Source organism: Liolophura sinensis, chromosome 6 (assembly GCF_032854445.1).
Source record: "Liolophura sinensis isolate JHLJ2023 chromosome 6, CUHK_Ljap_v2, whole genome shotgun sequence".
In the NCBI taxonomy this organism is placed as follows: Eukaryota; Metazoa; Mollusca; class Polyplacophora; order Chitonida; family Chitonidae; genus Liolophura; species Liolophura sinensis.
The window spans coordinates 4,312,055-4,329,690 of record NC_088300.1 but is presented as its reverse complement, the minus strand read 5'-3'; the positions used below and the strand labels follow the sequence as shown (position 1 = coordinate 4,329,690).

Below are 17,636 nucleotides of genomic sequence, written 5' to 3'. Positions count from 1 at the left end.
CATAATTTCGAGTATTCCTTATTTGTATACACCTCTCGTGAAACAGCAAAGATCGTTTCATCAATAATAAATGGCATGGTCTGCATTTCTCAAAAGAATATAGGCCTATATTCTTTACAAACTTCTCAGTAATTAGTAAAGTTAGTCGATGAATTTATCACATAAAATATTTTTTTACACAAAAAATGATCCCTCCCCAGGAAATCAGTTCTTACTACAGCAATCAATTATTTTTTTCAACAAAAGACATTTCTTTGTATAGAGGAAATTATTGTTTCATATGAAAAATATTTCCACCGCGAATTCTATTATCATTTTCACCCATGTGTTATCTTCACTCGCTTACAAAATATATTTTTTCATCAGAAATTAGTTTCCAGTCCTAGGTGAAAAACAATTCTTTGTAAATCAAAAATAATGAACCGTTTATAATCGGTCCTACTATCGAGTGTGTGTAAAAAAAATCATACAGAAATGTGTATCAAATAGTACGGCACTTATGTAAGTCACTGTAACAGTATAATCAGAAACATTAATGTCTCCAGATGAGAAGTTGACATTTCAAATTTGCTCTCTGTTACAGTATAAGGTATGTCACCAATGTGTATTGGCCTATACTCATTACATTGTACGAACATTCAAATACAACTGGAATCAGCTTCAGGCATTATTGTGATTTCTCTTGTATTGAACTTACACAAGCTGAGTTTCAGTCTATTATATTATATATAACTATTACTTATAAGTGCTCGCTGGTCGCGCGCTCGAAAGTGCCAGATGGAGTTTATATATAGAATTGACGAATGATCGAGAGCGTGTTTGTCAGATGGACCTGTAGGTTCCTGATGGGTCATCTATCGTGCGCACGCGACTCTGTTCTTCTTTCCTTGTGCTTATGTATCCCTATAACACCCTAACACACGGCATTAAACTGTCGGAAATAAATAAATACGGTAAACTAAGGTAAAGCTTGAACATTGCCATAATTAGCCTACCGGTTAACACTTATTTGGCACAGTTCGCTGAGCCTATACCCAAACTGTCGAATTAAGGTAGGCCTACAGTTCATGATAAATTTATGGCATTATTGAGTAAAGTTCATGTAATTCAGTATCACACATACATATATGTACACTAAATGTGGGCTTGCACGTGCTACAGACGAAACTTATTTTTATGAGAAGGTTACGTGTTAAATGCTACAAATGCAAGTTTTTTTTTTAATTCACCGTCCATGCTAGTTAATGAAGTGTAAAACTAACAGTCCACTGTGGAACAGTTCTAACAGTGGTGCTCTTTTTTTATCTCAAATGACGGAGTGACATTTCGTTATCCTAAGATGTATTAGTAATTCTTCACCTGAAGACTACCTGGCGTAGGTGAAGTCACGTGACTATAGTGTTGACAAACATAGCTAAGCGGTGCATTGTGGGAGATCACCAGCGCTTCCGCGTGAAGCTGGCTGTGTGGGAATGCTTAGAACACAGGGCACAAAACTTTTGAAAGAAATAAAAGGTAAGTGTACCGTGACAGCAGTTTTATCAGGCAGTATTTTGTAGGCGGTGACTATATTTCTTACCAGTGCTTGTCAACCACCTGGTGAGGATACCATACTGCTGACCTTGTCGTTTGTCGCTGATACCAAGAGATAGCCTACGCCTCCACATCAAACCTCATGGGCCGGCATCGCTTCATTTTGCTCTGTGGCACACTTACTGCTTGGTGAAACGAAGTAAAATGTAAACAGTACATTTGTGTTTATTTCGAGAAAGTGCATAGTTCTGCAATGTGTACTTTTAGCCATACAGCAGTGTGTAACAAAGTGCAGGCCTTAATTAGCTTGATCAACAAGTGTTCTATATCGACTCGAACAGCTGGTTGTCAGTTCGATTCTGATAGACATCAGTGTTCTGGCCTATATATGTTTTGGACGAAGGACTATGCATAGGAAACGGGTAGAGCCTTATATGTGTCAGACTTTTAAGAAAGAAAGAAATCAGATAAAAAGTGGATGTATTTATTTGTTTATTTATTTGATTGGTCTTTTACCCCGTTCTTAAGAATATTTCATTTAAATGACAGCGGCCAACATTATGGTGGGAGGAAACCAGCTAGAGCCCGGGGAAATCCATGACCATCTGCAGGTCTTGGTGAGAAGCTTTCGCACTGACTAACTGCCTTGACTGCAGAGGCCCCCAAAAGTGCATGCATAGTGTGCTGTGTGTGTGGTGGTTGGCGAAGGGGTAGGGGGTGTTAGGTAGGTGTGTGCGTGTGTGTGCTGAGGGAGTGGGGGGGGGGGGGGGGGGGGGAGGGAGTGTACCTGCTTCACAAATTGTCACATTTATTAATTGGATTGGAGTTTTGTGCCATTCTCACTCATGTTGCTCGTGCTTATACCACAGTGATTAGAATTATGGTTGGAGGAAACCGTGTGCCCCAAATTTAGTTATAGGTGCACTTTCCATGCTTTATTTGCTTAGTTTCAGACAATATGTACAACGTAAATACAGTCAAAACAGACACTGCACATGAGTGTATTACAAAGTGCATAAAACAGCACAAGCAGGTCAGACTAAGCATTTTCTATTATACAGTAACAGCTGCTATGCTGATGAGAAAAATGAAACTGTAAATCTAAATTTTATCACACTTTTCTTTGGCTGGCCATTGTGCTGAATGAGTTCTCTAAACACAAACGGCTTTTTCTGGGGAAATGAATACTTGCCACAAACAGGGGATGAATTAGTGTCATAGTCGTTGAAATCTATTGTAGCAAAGAGCAAGACACTAATAATACAAAAGGATCGAAAAGTTGAAGTTGGGTTCACTTTTGAAACTGCAGGGCAGTTTAATGGATTGCTTGTTCAGTTCACAAGTTGTTAAGCTTACAAGTCAGCACTCTCAATCTAACTTTCTTTACCATGCATTTAAAACATGCTTTTAAACTTTTTTTGGACCATAAGTAGACTTGTATCACTTAGGCTACAGTGACTTCAGCTGTAGTTTTGTCAGACTGCATCTCAACTACTGACAAATGGTTATAAGTCGTATTATTGTTAGCAGAATTCTATGAGTAGTATATGTGGGACATTTTTGAGCATTGTATGTAGAATATTTGAGCATTTTATGTAGAATATTTGAGCATTGTACATGTATGTGGGACATTTAAGCATGGTATATCGGACATTTGAGTATTGTATGGGACATTTGAGTATCGTGTGAAGGCACTTGAGTATTGTATGTAGAATATTTGAGCATTGTATGTAGAATATTTGAGCTTTGTATGTAGAATATTTGAGCATTGTATGTATTTGAGCATTGTATGTATAATATTTGAGCACTGTATGTAGAATATTTGAGCATTGTACATGTATGTGGGACATTTAAGCATGGTATATCGGACATTTGAGTATTGTATGGGACATTTGAGTATCGTGTGAAGGCACTTGAGTATTGTATAGGATGTTTGAGCATTGTGTGTGGGACAGTTGAGTATCATGTGGGTGCACTTGAGTATTGTATGGGATGTTTGAGCATTGTGTGTGGGACAGTTGAGTATCATGTGGGGGGCACTTGAGTATCATGTGGGCGCACTTGAGTATTGTATGGGACGTTTGAGTATTGTATGGGATGTTTGAGTATTGTATGGGACAGTTGAGTATTTCATGTGGGAAAATTGAGCATTGTATGTGGGGTGTTTGAGCAGTCTATATGGGACATTAGAGAATTGTATGTGGGACATTGGAGAATTGTATGTGGGGACATTGGAGCTTTGTTTGCGGGACATTTGAGCATTGTATGTCAGGCAATGGGACATTGTAAGTCGGGCAATTGGACATTGTACATGGAACACTTGAGAATGTATGTAGGAAATCTGATTATTGTATACACAGCATTGGACATTGTAAAGCAGGATATATGAGCTTTGTATGTGGGACATTTGAGCAGAGTATCTTGGACATTTGAACATTGTACATATACCATTTAATAATTGTATGTGTAGAGAGAAAACAGTTGGTTTGGGGTAAGTTTTTCATTGTCTGGTAACAGTTTTGTAAGGAAAGTATTGAATAGTGTGATGAAGTCCCCTTACTCATGATCCTGATGATGTCTATTGACACAATTATACATACCTCATAAGCATGAATACATGTGAATGTTTGCTGTGGTATTTAGTAGAAGCCACATGGATGAGGGTTAATAATGCCAGCCAGCTATTCATTTAAGGATTCCATCAGCAGCTAATATCAGTAGAAACAGTCTTACTAGACAATTAAATTTCGTTTCATTATATCAGCTGTTAAAAAATGATTGTTTAAATAGGCTTAGCGTCCAAACCAGACCTGACAAAAGCTCTGTCTGCAAGTGTATGAAAAGGTGACAAGAGAAAAAAGCATGTGAGGCTGTTATACAAAACCTGTGATCTAATGGAGAATTTTGCTTTGCACATCCAAACCTTTTAGGCGGATGCAAATTCCTTAATGTTTAAAACATGGTTTTGTGCACAAGTTAAGTGAGTCAGCTGACTTATCAGTTTGTGTTTTTCACCCCATCTTAGCCTCCAGAGATTGCTGGCTGTCAGTCAAGCCCTAACTCAATAAACCTAGAGCATCATTGCAGGCATCATCAGGCTGCCCTTAGCAGGAATCAGAGCTCACACACTGAGGCTCTCCAACTCCCACCATCTTACATGCCTCATCTGAATGATAAACTGGAGGACCGGGCCAAATGGGTCACTTCTCACTCCAGTCAGACAGAAAGATAGAATGTGTTTTGAAACATTTAAAATCCAATTTTCAGCCAGCTACATGGTGTATCAGTATTGTGTACTAACTGGTACTGCTGTAGCCAGAGCCATACAATACTGATACTACAAAACAAAACACCTTTAGCTTCAGCCACCAAACCTGTACTTGAAGTAAGCCCAAAACCATATTCTCTTTTAATTTATTAGTAGTTCTTTGTAAACTAAAATTGCCATTAAACCCTTGAAGGGAAAGAAAACATAAAAATGCAGTGTGCATCCGTCAAAGAGCATGGAACACTTTAATTGAAACTGCCTTCTTTTTATGCCAGATTCCCTTACTTTTTATGCCAGATTCCCTTACTTTTTAAGCCAGATTCCCTTACTTTTTATGCCAGATTCCCTTACTTCTTATGCCAGATTCCCTTACTTTTTAAGCCAGATACTTTACTTTTTATGCCAGATTCCCTTACTTTTTATGCCAGATTCCTTACTTTTTAAGCCAGATACTTTACTTTTTATGCCAGATTCCCTTACTTTTTATGCCAGATTCCCTTACTTTTTAAGCCAGATTCCCTTTTTTTGCAAAGGCAGACATTACATGAGTAAAGTTCACAAGAATTTTGTTGAAGTGTTGAAATAATCATAATCTCATAGGTCACGTCCACATTCCACACATATTGACTGAATTTAATTCATTGAGAAAATAATCGGTAGATGGAGGTATTTGCAGACACAGTATATGAGCATCTACTGAAGCTTTCTTCATTCTTGAAGTTTCTTTCCCGTAAACATTTCAGGAATTATTGTTTGTATGTTGTTCAGTACACATGTCTTCATTATTCTGCTCTTCAAACTAGGATGGTAATAAGCCTGAGTTATACTATAAATGGAAAAGTGTAGGCAAGTGACACTCATTAGCTTACTTTGGGAATGGTTTTTCTCTGGACCAGAAATGTGGCTTTAAACCCAAGTCATTCACTCGTTCATGTCTAAAGCAGTACCTATAGTGAAGTGGGTTGGTTTCCATCTACTTCAAGAGCCTAATCACATTCTATAGGACAGCAGCTTTACACCTTTACATCCCTGTTATTAATGATGAACCTAAATAATATATAAACATAGCAAAATATGTTTTGATATTATTGTAGTTTCACCAGATTGTTCCATTGTAACATCCTAACTATGTTTTTGTTTCTTTCTCACTCTACTGTCTGACATGTGCCCTCGGATGACAGATAGTCAGTGACAGTTCACTTGTACACTGTACCAAAATCAGAAATTTAATGATGAGAAATGAATTTACAATGAATGGCAAAAAAAGCTGTTAACCAATGATTGGCTGTAGACAGCCCACGGTTAAAAGTGATAACAGTCCGAGTTAGTTAACACATCACAGGGAGCTGTTTAATTAGGTGAGGCAGATGGCTTCTTGAGTTTCTCACTTACTTCATCTGTGCGGTGGTAATCCTGTTACCTATCACCTTCTTCATCTTGCTGCCTCTCAGTGGGACCAGCTGTGTTCTCAGCTGGTACCTGTTATCCAGGGTTAAACAAACCCACTGCTCCACTGTGAAGCCCTGATACCTTGGGCAGGTTACTGTATAGCTCTCTCATTAACTAGCACTAATTATGTATTTACAGTAAGTAAGATTAGCATATGTTTGTCTGTCAGGTGCTCAGTTTTTGATCTGCCAGATGTGCTGGTGGTAAACCCATTCTTCCACTGACTAGAGTCACTGCTAATGCCTCAGGGCATAGGCTATGACAAATTTGAACAAGTGCACTAGAGTATAGGCGTTGCTTTTGTAACATTAGTATGAAATGACTGAAGTTTTACTAGTTAGACAGGAATAGTTAATTCCAAATACCTTTGAATTTACAAAACTAACTTTACCTGCTTAGTTACATATGAGGATTCGTCTGTTTTAACTATCACTGAACATCCAGTATAGTCTTTACTCGACGAAAACGTGTACAGAAATACCTTTGACGTGTAAATAGTTTTGTCCATGTCAGGGTCCACCACTCAGCTCGTTACTATTCTAAGACCTATTTTAACCACTGCCAATAATACGCTAATATTTATAACGTTCAAATGATACCTAGTAAATTTATTTATATCAGGCCATTTGCGTGTAATTACCGTGCATAATTTCAACAACTTAGAAAATAAAAAGAATGTGGTAAATATATAATGCACAGTGCTGTTGGGTGCCCACAAATTATTGTATGGAAGTGACAAGCGGCATTTTGGTCCTAAGTATACCCAAACATGAAACTGATAGGTCGAATATAAATATATATATATGCATGCCATTCTCCATTGGTAGCTTAATTCTAACTGTGTTAATGAGACAAATTTATCCGGAATAAGCGTTCGTTTGAATTAGCGTTAAGGTCTTATCATTATAGTTTAAAGTACAGAGCGGCTTGTTCGCTATGTTTGGTAGGTGATCTTGGCATCGGAGGGCAAATGTGAGAGTTTTGTAGTATCAACAGTTTCCATGTTTTAGGGGTTGCATTCCTAGAAGCAAATTCTGGAACGAGGAGAAAAATTTTCTTGAACAGCTGCTGAAGCCGTTAAGTGTTTGGACAAGTTGCTAACACTTTTGAACACCAGTGAGCAAGGCGTAGTGACAAAGGTTTGTATGTGATGGATGAAGACCGCCCGTTGATAACCAGCTTCTCTAACCCGTGCGTCCATGTGGTAGCTAACCCGCAACCCCAGTCACCCATGCAGTGGGGCTGTTTATGGTACGGGGAGTTAGCAGGCTTCACAGGATCGACAGGCTTGTGTTAGCCCGTGTGCGAACACGCGAGGCGTGGATGTTAACATCGTCAGTCTATATAGTGTTTGGAGAGCAGGATGGGGTATGCTGTCCCAGTGGGTAACACAGCCCTCTGTAATGACATCCATATAGATCCGAGGCGGCCAAGGCACAACAGCGTTTACATCGATGGAAGTTAGAGTATTAGCTTAAACACCAATGATTCTTGCTAAAGGGAAGGGATTTTGAACTTAACTCGATGGTAAGTTGATCAGTTTACCCGCTGTTAATTCTTCATTGGGCTGTTCAGTATTGTCCAGTGAGCTCCTATTTGTTTTGCAACCAGACCAATTCTGTGGAATAGTCTTTGAACATTTCTTTCCTCATACTTTTATAGCTAATGTAGGATAACTAATATTATCCTGATGATTATAATATTATCATGTTTTCCATGATTCAGTCTGTATCTTGTATAATGGATTTGATTCCCACTTTGTTGTACGTAAGCTAATTCTGATGATCGCCCATGTGCCATTAGCTGTAGATGGAAAAAGGTGACGATGTAGTGATCTAAAAGTCTGCTTAATTTCCATAGATATTGCTAAGATCCGAGTTTAAAAACCTTGGCCTTTCTGGATGGGGGATCCTTGCAGGAGAATAGTGGCACAAAAGTGTGTCCGAGAAAGATTTTATCGCTTACGTTAAGTGTACTTCTCCATTAAATTCAGGATATGTTTTAAGTCAGACATCCGCATCCTAATTTGACTGGTGCCTCAGCCCCTGGAGCGGTAGACAGTCCCGCATCAGCGCTATACGAAATCCTCAACGTCGCGCCTGCGGGGCAAAGTGCTCGTTCAGTAGTATATATTCAGCCTATGCAGGTCCAAACCTGTAATTCTGTTCTCGCGAAGCCGACGATTACGACAGACAAATGATATAGGTTTCACAACGGCAGATTTTGTCTGTCTGGAATAACGGCAGAAAAAATTGCAGCCTTTAGTTTTGTATAATGCATATTATGACGTCCACGGGTTTTTATCATCAATTGTATTTCATAGCTTAGTATAAACTTCATGTCTAATCCCAGTAGAGTAAAGTTGAGAACGGAAATATATAATTGTGTACTATATGAACCCCCTGTTGTTCTTTGAAAGCTTCATACGCGGCGACTTTAGCCTGTAACTGTATATTCTACTGCACGCTGTGCGGTGTCAAAGTTCCGAAGTTTTGTGTGGAACTCGTGGTATAATAGCCGGTGGCGTGTTGGCGAGCCAGTTGATTGTCAAACATCGTAAACAAATTACTCTTAAGTGAAAGCTTTATGGCTGCAGCGAGTCTGGTGTTGTGTTAACCGAGTGCAGAAACCAACTGGAGGAATTATTTCAAGATTCGTCTTCATTCCTGCCAGATTGAAGCGAGAGAACAGGAACCCATTTGACATTACCGGTAACAAGTGTAGCGATAAAACCTCATCCTCACACTATTACAGAACGCAATACATAACAGGCGCACAGAAACTGAATTGAATCCCCAACACAACACAACTGTTTAAGTTAAAGACGCTTCGCGTTGGGGTGGAAGCAGTGGAATAAATTGATAGGCAATATCTCACAGAGATGAAGCGAAGTCATCGCCGCGGTTGATGATGTGAGGTATGAAAAAAACCATGTAACATTTATCAGCACTTCATTCTTACATCATCTACTTTTTTCAAGTGCCCTCGTCTATCATACACAAAAAACCACAATGCCATCACAATAAAAAGTTGCCAAAGACTATTATAGTAATCCAGAAAATATATGCTGTTATAATAATGAATGAAGTATTTGCCGCACGGACTTTACAATATTCTTATTTGTCGGTGGTAAATTCCAGGCAGCTGGTGTCATTCTGTAGCTGCCTTAATTCACTCCTGTCGGAAATGATAGCTATACCTAGATCACAAACTTAAGACCTAAGTTGACTTCCATGTGTTTACTGCTGATTGTATTTAGTCTGAAATTTTCACCCTTTGATGCGACGAATTCTCTTCCGCAACGAGAATGTTCGAAGAATGGGGATACGTAATGGGCAGACAACTGAGGGTGAACTATTACTTGCCAGACATTGGGCTTGACAAAAAGATGACATAGTTAAATCCCTAGAAAGTTTATGGTGATTGTAGTCTGTGATCTTTATCGGCTGGTCATTTTAACTGCTGTGGTGGCGACGATAAATTGCCTACGCCTGTGACATAACTTCTGAAGTTCACTGTCGAGATCGCGACAGTGGACCTAGACATTATAAATCTGCGAAACCTGTGTCTTGATTCTCTATATTTCCTGCTTGTTCAAGAGATCGCGGTTTTGTCCTGAAAATAAAATTAGTGGCAGGCATGCTGGCGTGTCTCTATAAAGAAAAGAATTATGAGAACTCACCATGAGGCTTTTTGGACCTATAACCGTTGATTATCTAGGAAGATCCTGCTCGAACACAGCTTCCTATAGTCCTGCTGCGACTTCAAGTGTTCTGTCCGTGTTCTGTGTATAAATATAATACACAACGTAAGTTCTTATCCAGACGAGGAAACACTAATGATTAACTTACATGCATACTGTCGCATGACCCAAAGGAGTATATAGCTTAAAATGTATGGACCTTATTTATCTGCAGTTGAATATATTTAGGTATCAGCTTAAATATGTTCCTTGGTAAATAGCCAGTACTGCAATGTCTGGTGTGAGTCACTGGGATTACAACCATGCTTTGAATGTGCCCATGTAGTAATGCGTACAGTCTCCGTGGTATGCCGCTGCTGATTCCAGTCTTCAGTTGCATTTTTAGTTCTTGCCGTCAGAAAAGACAGAATAAAACTTGGTGCAAAGTCAATCGGAACCTCTTGAATACAAATGAGAACATTTACGCGTACAATTAACATCGAGTTCTGAGTGGCCACACAAAGTCATTTCGATGAGACACCTGTAACAGTACTTTCTTTATTTAACTGCTAGTTCTCATTATGATAAGTCGTATCCAGTTCACATCATACTGCTAATTGACTGGTGAGTTTAGTCTCTGTACAACCCGTAAACATTAATTAAATACATAAATGTTAAAACAGAATTCACACAGTGAGACCTGTCGTATCAACTCATCGAATTCGAACGGTGGAATGAAAATAAGACAGGTCTTTGTCATGTGCCGCGTTCAGACGATGCGATTTGTCCATTCGACATTGTCCTAGTGTAATCGGCCAAATCGCACTATGTGAACGGGACTTGAACCATCTTCAGTTAATCAAATCAGACATTACACATATAGAAATGTTTGTACTACCTTGACTCAACAGACAGGAACATCCGATCCACCCAACTCGATACCTGATGAATATTAGTACACATTCAAGTATCCAATCAAATAGTAGTTTCTCTATCGATGAACAGAAAAGACGAAACAACATGCATAGGTTGTCCGCATTGACTGCCGCTGGAAGGTAAAATCTGAAACACAAGCACTTCCGACTACCCCCAGATACGTAGTAAGCGGGCATGGGGGCAGAAAAAGTCAGAAACAGGTAGGTTTAGTTGCCGGTTTGCTGTCATATTGGCTAAACACTAAACATGGTGTCAAACTATTTCTTGGAGCGTCAAAAAACTTTCTTATTGCATAAATGCTTTGCCAGCTTGAGCAGGTAAGTATCTGATTGAATAACGCTGACGGTCTGTTACGTTGCGGTGAGAAGACTTTCGCTTAGCCGTCAAATCAAGGAATAATAAAAAGAGTGATATAAACCGGAGCGATAAACGTAGTGTCTGACATGATGTAATGAAGATGAGTTTAATCAAAATGGTGAGGCAACATCTTGGTATGGTTTTAATGTCAAACGTAGTGACTGTGTTGAATTATATTCACAACTTTCCCGTAACATTGTAGGATTTGTTCATATATCACAAAGAACTTGCATGTTCATGGTAATCGTTGGATAGGGGGTTAACTTCCGAGCCACAGGTGTTGTTCCTGGCCGGATAATAAGGAAGAGACCACGTCTTCTTTGACAGTAGAGATAATGCGCCTGTTTTGAATTTCTAGAAATCTTTATATATTTTATAAGTGTTGACGTGTCACGCTTTTAAATATGTCAGGGTTCTGTATGCAGAATTTTAATATCGTTCTGGTTTCAAAAGGGTTGAGGGAAATGGGGGAACCATTCAAAATGTAACACAGGAAACCAAATATATCTTGCGAATTGTTTCCATCCAGTAGCTTTCAAGAGGACGGATGTAGGCCTACAACTGTAAGCGTATAGGTATCACAACTGAAATTGCACAAACCACTGAAATTGTTTCCAACTTATGACCAAGATGGATTTCTCAAGTGAGGAATTTCCCCCCCCCGTGTTCTGCCTTTTCAAGGATGCTCTGAAACTCCGTATGTATGGTAAATTATTCAGAGCACCAGGGGTGAACGTGTGACATTGTCGGTAATTGCCCATCAATTGTGTAACGGACCTATACAATATTGGTGTCTTCGGAAATTCTGGCCATGAAGTGGAGGATACAGATGCACATCGCCAAGTTATTGGTCTGTCGAAACATGGCCTTCGAACGTGATATTATTTCACTGATATTTGGACTTTTTAAGCATGGAACGATCGCTAGCTGACGCAGTTGTAACGGTGAGTTTATTCAGACAACCGAAGCCACCTGTCAATAAAGCTTTAGTACAATATGATGTGTCGTTTTGCTGAATAGGTTTTTCTGCGTCTTATTGCACACATGGAAACTACGCCTCACCAGTCGAATAAAGAAGGATGTTTCTCTTGTCCATGAGTTCTTTGATGACCCGGTGTTTGAATACAACTTTACATGTAAATATTTGCTGATAGGCACGTTCAAGGATTATTTGTGACAAGTATTCATAACCTTAGAGTTAATTGATGAGTTGCTATGACTTAGTTTGCCTGAAGTTTTTCAGGATTGTTTGCAATCAAAAAACTTCTAGTATAAACCGAAATACCGACATGATAAGTTGCAGATGAAGTCAAGGAAAAGAGCGGTCAACGTCAATATGTAAGACCATAAACGCACACTAATGTCAAAGAAATGTATTTTTTCCCGTGTTAAATACCACATTTTAATAACTTCGTGTCACATGTGGTTGCGACAGCGCGACGTAAAGCTGTATTAGAACACACCTTAAAGGCCTGTTTTAGTATGTGCGTGTGTGTTCTGTGCGTATGTTGAATTGTTCCCCCAAGACATAACCTCACTCCGCTTTGTGTCTACGTATAACAAAGTAACAACCGCGGCCAATTAGGTGGTAATACTTTAAATGGGAACTGTTGAACATTGTGTCGTTAATCGTTTCCTTTCACTAATGGTTCGGCTTTGAGGTTTATTTTTCTGGTTTTTAACGTCCAGTTGTTGGCCCAAAGGCAGCTACATCTACACAGGCAAAGGGAATTATAAAGTATCATTTGAGCTAATGCGCCCGTTAGTTAAATATGTTGGCATTGATTGACATTAGTAACTCTCGCTCCTATTTGCTCATTAACTTTATTTATTTCCTACTTGGAATTTATCGGAGCTGAGTTGAGTATACAGTGCCCATTAAAAAGAGATAGCTGCTTGTTCTGGAAGCACATGTGCCGAGTCTCGTAATGCGGGTAATCCAATTTTATGCTCGTGTGTCGGCGCATCAATTTATTTTGAACATACGGTTAGGGACCGGGTCGTACAGTGTGCTAGAGACCTGCGGTGAAAACTGGCCAAAGTGCTGCATGGTCGTGCCACTGAGACTGTAAAAGGATCGATAGGAGTGTGTCAGCGATTTGAGCGTCTCTTCTGCCATCTCGATCAAACTTAAGCCATTGGCCAGAGAGGAGCAGGTAATTAATGACAGTCACCTGTTTATGTTTCTGTTTGTCTGACAGGTAAGGCGGTCACGTGCTTACTCCGAGTCCTTTTAAGCCTGTACGATCGACAAAGGCTACCTTTAAAGGGAGTAGCAATCGAAGACTCCAGATACCTGGAAACCAAGCGGGCAGCACTTGAGACCGACAGATAGCGCATTGATGCTACACTCTTGCACAATTAACCCAGCGGTTTGCATGTTAGTAGTTTAATGCTCGGTGTAGGACTGGCTTATTTGTTTCCGGAAAATCTGCTACTCATTGATAACAGGTGATAACAGGCGATACAGTTTAACCCGAGGACAAAGACATCGCACATCCAGGTAACTTCCTCTTAATAGCGGCTCTTCATGGTTTAAGTTAATTAGTTGGGCAACAAAGGGATTTATTGCAGCCTGTTTGAATGTTAAACACACATTCTCAAAAGTTTTCTTTCTCTGTTTGCAGGATCAGAAAGCATGAGGAACGTGCCAGAGTTTGTCAGGCATTCGCCTTTGTCTTTTGCCCGAACATATAATCTCTGGCGGCCGACAATATGACAACAATGAAGTTTTCTCACCGTGTTATCTTCGTAGGGGCATCCCTCTTCATCAGTGTCACCCTGTATCTGTTCCTGAACGTCCAGACTCTGCAGGACAACCGGCATGTACCTAGACGTAAATTGATGGAAACCCACCTGTGGCCTTTACGCGATTCCAACTCACCCGTGATTCAGCCGGTCTCCGACTGTGCCTTTGGGACGAGCTATCATGTGTCAGCCAACATAACGACGCAGTCTATATTCAACTCGATTAACTTCCGAACTAGTTACGATGGCTCCTATCCGTTGCCAACTGTGGAGACGCGGCCACCATTAACCAGGAAGGACAAGATAGCGGCCCCTTTAAGAGTTGTGGTGGTGCCTCATTCTCACAACGATCCGGGCTGGATAAAAACCTTGGACGAGTATTATATTGATCAGACCCAACATATCTTAAATAACATGGTGGAACGGTTGACTAAGTACCCTAATATGACCTTCGTGTGGTCAGAGACGGTATTCTTGTCTATTTGGTGGAATAGTTTGGAAGACCATGTCAGACTGCAGGTCCGCCGGTTAGTCAGGAAAGGTCAGTTAGAAATAGTGCTTGGCGGATGGGTGGTTCCAGACGAAGCCAGCACGCATTATTTTTCATTAATAGAGCAAATCATCGAAGGTCACCAATGGATTCTGGAAAACTTAAATGTAAAACCAGTAAATAGTTGGTCCATTGATTCTTTTGGCTATTCGTCTACGGTCTCTTACCTGTGGAAACAAACCGGTCTGCAGAACATGGTTATACAGCGTGTTCATGGCAGTGTTAAAGGGTACCTGGCTGCCAAGAAGAGTTTAGAGTTTCGCTGGAGACAGTTCTGGGACCAGTCCGGAACCACCGATATAATGTGTCACGTAATGCCCTACGCTTTGTACACTATCAAATATACGTGTGGCCCGGACCGCTTTATGTGCCTTATGTTTGATTTCCGTCACATTCCCGGGGAAGTTAATGAAGCTAAAGGTAAGACGATAGACGACACCAATATCGAGTCGCAGGCCACGTATTTGTATGAACAATACCGGAAAAAGTCTTCCTTGTACAAATACGGTACCGTCCTCGTGCCCTTAGGGGACGACTTCAGGTTTAATAAGCCTCAGGAATGGCAACAACAACATGACAATTACATGAAACTGTTCGAGTACATGAATTCTAGGAAAGACTGGAATATTGATGTCGGGTTTGGAACTTTAACAGACTATTTCGACGCACTGAGAGTTGCTGAGGGAAGAGCCTCAAAGACAAAATCTGGTGGATTTCCTGTCTTGAGTGGTGACTTTTTCCCTTACTCGGATCGGGATAACACTTACTGGAGTGGATATTACAGCTCGAGGCCGTTCGGCAAGAGGCTGTCCAGAGAGGTGGAGAACAACTTGAGATCGGCGGAAATCCTTACAACATTCGCCAATATATATTCCAAGCAATTAGGCTACCGTTTCGACAATCACCATGTCTATCTGGCATCCTTACAACAGGCCAGACGCAGCTTAGCTTTATTTCAACATCACGATGCAATTACGGGAACTTCAAAGGAGTATGTGGCCGGTGATTACATGAGGAAGCTGGCCGTGGCATACAACCATACCCATGAGGCTATAGCCGGAGCCATGCAGATGCTGCTCACAAAAGGAACGGTCTCAGTGTCAGAAAATAAACTGCTGCCAGCAGAAACAAAAACCATGTTTCTAAGGTTTCCTCAGAGAAAGCATATCCATGTTTCTGAAGAGGGAACAGATGTTGTATTCTTCAACCCTGTCGGACAGACAAGAAAAGAAATAGTTCATCTCCAGGTAGATAGCGACACTGTAGAAGTTAGGGATGAAAATGATATGCCCGTCCCATGCCAGCTCAACCCAATTTGGGTAGCCACTATAAGAATTTCAGAAGTTAATTTTGAAATTGTCTTCCCGGTGGAGTTAGCGCCCCTAGGCTTGGTTGTGTACAAGCTGACACGTCTCTCGGAAGAGCCAGCCAAATTGTACCCTGCCGGAATTCTCATGTACAACACTTTAGATTTCGTTCTCCCGAGCACGTCGCGGCTGATAGAATATCGACCTGACATTGGAAGCGAAATTGTTCTACAAAATGAACATTTAAAAGCTACTTTTTCTCAAAAAACGGGCTATTTGCAGTCTGTTGTCAACAAAACGTCTGGACTACGTACCGAAACAAAACTGGAATTCCTGCAGTATAAATCTCGTGGTAGTGGTGCTTATATTTTTTACCCCGAGGGAAAGGCGCGAACATTTGAAGAACTGCCCTTCATTATTCGAGTAATTAAGGGACCTATTATGTCCAGTGTTGAAGTTGCTCACCAGCAGTATCTCAGACATTTGGTTAAACTTTATTCCGGTTTTACTGTCCAGAGTATGGGATTACATATAGAAAACGAAATATTTCTTTTTAAGATGGCGGATGTGGAGGTAATTATGCGTGTGAAAACAGATCTTGGTAAACGCTCTAACTTTTTTACAGACCAAAATGGGTACCAGTTCATAGCTCGCAAAACCCACGCAAAACTGCCTATCCAGGGGAACTATTACCCGATGACGTCAGCCTGCTTTCTGGAAGATCCGTCTCGTCGTGTCACCTTGCACAGCGGACAAGCTCTTGGAGTGGCCAGTCTGAAAAATGGCGAGATGGAGGCCATGATAGATCGGATGCTTATATATGACGATGACCGGGGCCTGGGGGAAGGACTCCAGGACAATAAACCTACCAGACTATACTTTGTTTTGCAAGTAGAATATTCTGAGTCTGAGCGGACTCCATCGTTACTAAAATACTACTCTTATCCGTCTTTGATAAGTTCCACCATGAATGACTTGCTGCAGAACCCCGTGCAGGCTTTCTATGCAACCCCAAATATGCAATTCGGAATACGGAAACTGGAACTCCTCAAGGAGCCGTTTCCATGTGACATCACCCTTGTGAATTTGAGGAATCTAATGACATCTTTAATGACGGAGAATGGGACAGCAGTAATTCTGCACAGACGAGGGTTCGACTGCTCATTTCCGGCATCTGGTCTAACGTGCGCCCTGAGTCATGGAGAGCTCGCTCTCAATTCTATCCTGAGTGAAATTCATTTGAAACAGGTTCGAAAGATGTCTTTGTCGTACATGTACGAGCTGAAAAAGATAAGAACAGGGCGACTACAGCTTTCGCCTATGGAAATTGCATCTTTCCATGTTCAGTGGTGAATTTCTGAAAAATAAATTAAAGAATGGCAAAATGCGTTGTGTAGGCACACCTGTTGGTAGTATCATGTATCATATGTGAGCAAACCGGATCTTGAGAGATGTACAAAATATGTGATGTTTTATTGTTTTTTTTTTTGGGGGGGGGGGGGGACGGATGGAGTGGGGGCGGTTGGGAATGGGTTAATTGATACTATTCCACTGTTAAAACTTTTTAAGACGTTATAGGATAGGGAATGAGTTGAATTTGAATCAGTGAAAACAAAACGTATATAACAAGCCTATGAAAAATGCTTCCAAAGATACTTGGCTTATAGTTAGCCTATATGTAATTTGTATATTTAAATAACACGACTACATATGAAAGTGTAGAAGTTTAGGAAATAGCATTGATAGGTGGTACGTTTGAGACCAGAAGTATGGCACTTATTTGTGCAATGGCTGTTACCCGTAGAT

The 17,636-nt window shown here is 40.5% G+C and overlaps 1 protein-coding gene across 2 annotated transcripts; it reads left to right on the top strand.

Annotated features, from left to right (window-relative positions):
• The first annotated feature begins 1,456 nt into the window (after window positions 1-1,456).
• On the top strand, window positions 1,457-17,294 carry LOC135467754 (alpha-mannosidase 2x-like). 2 transcript variants are annotated; one of them, XM_064745589.1, is made up of 2 exons: window positions 1,457-1,515; window positions 13,853-17,294. In XM_064745589.1, exon 2 carries the CDS (start codon window positions 13,941-13,943, stop codon window positions 17,181-17,183), a length of 3,243 nt encoding a protein of 1,080 aa, XP_064601659.1. In that variant the 5' UTR covers window positions 1,457-1,515; window positions 13,853-13,940; the 3' UTR covers window positions 17,184-17,294. The 2 variants fall into 2 exon arrangements, with proteins under 2 accessions (XP_064601659.1, XP_064601660.1); XM_064745590.1 differs by lacking the exon at window positions 1,457-1,515 and adding an exon at window positions 7,719-7,777.
• The last annotated feature ends 342 nt before the right edge of the window (window positions 17,295-17,636 follow it).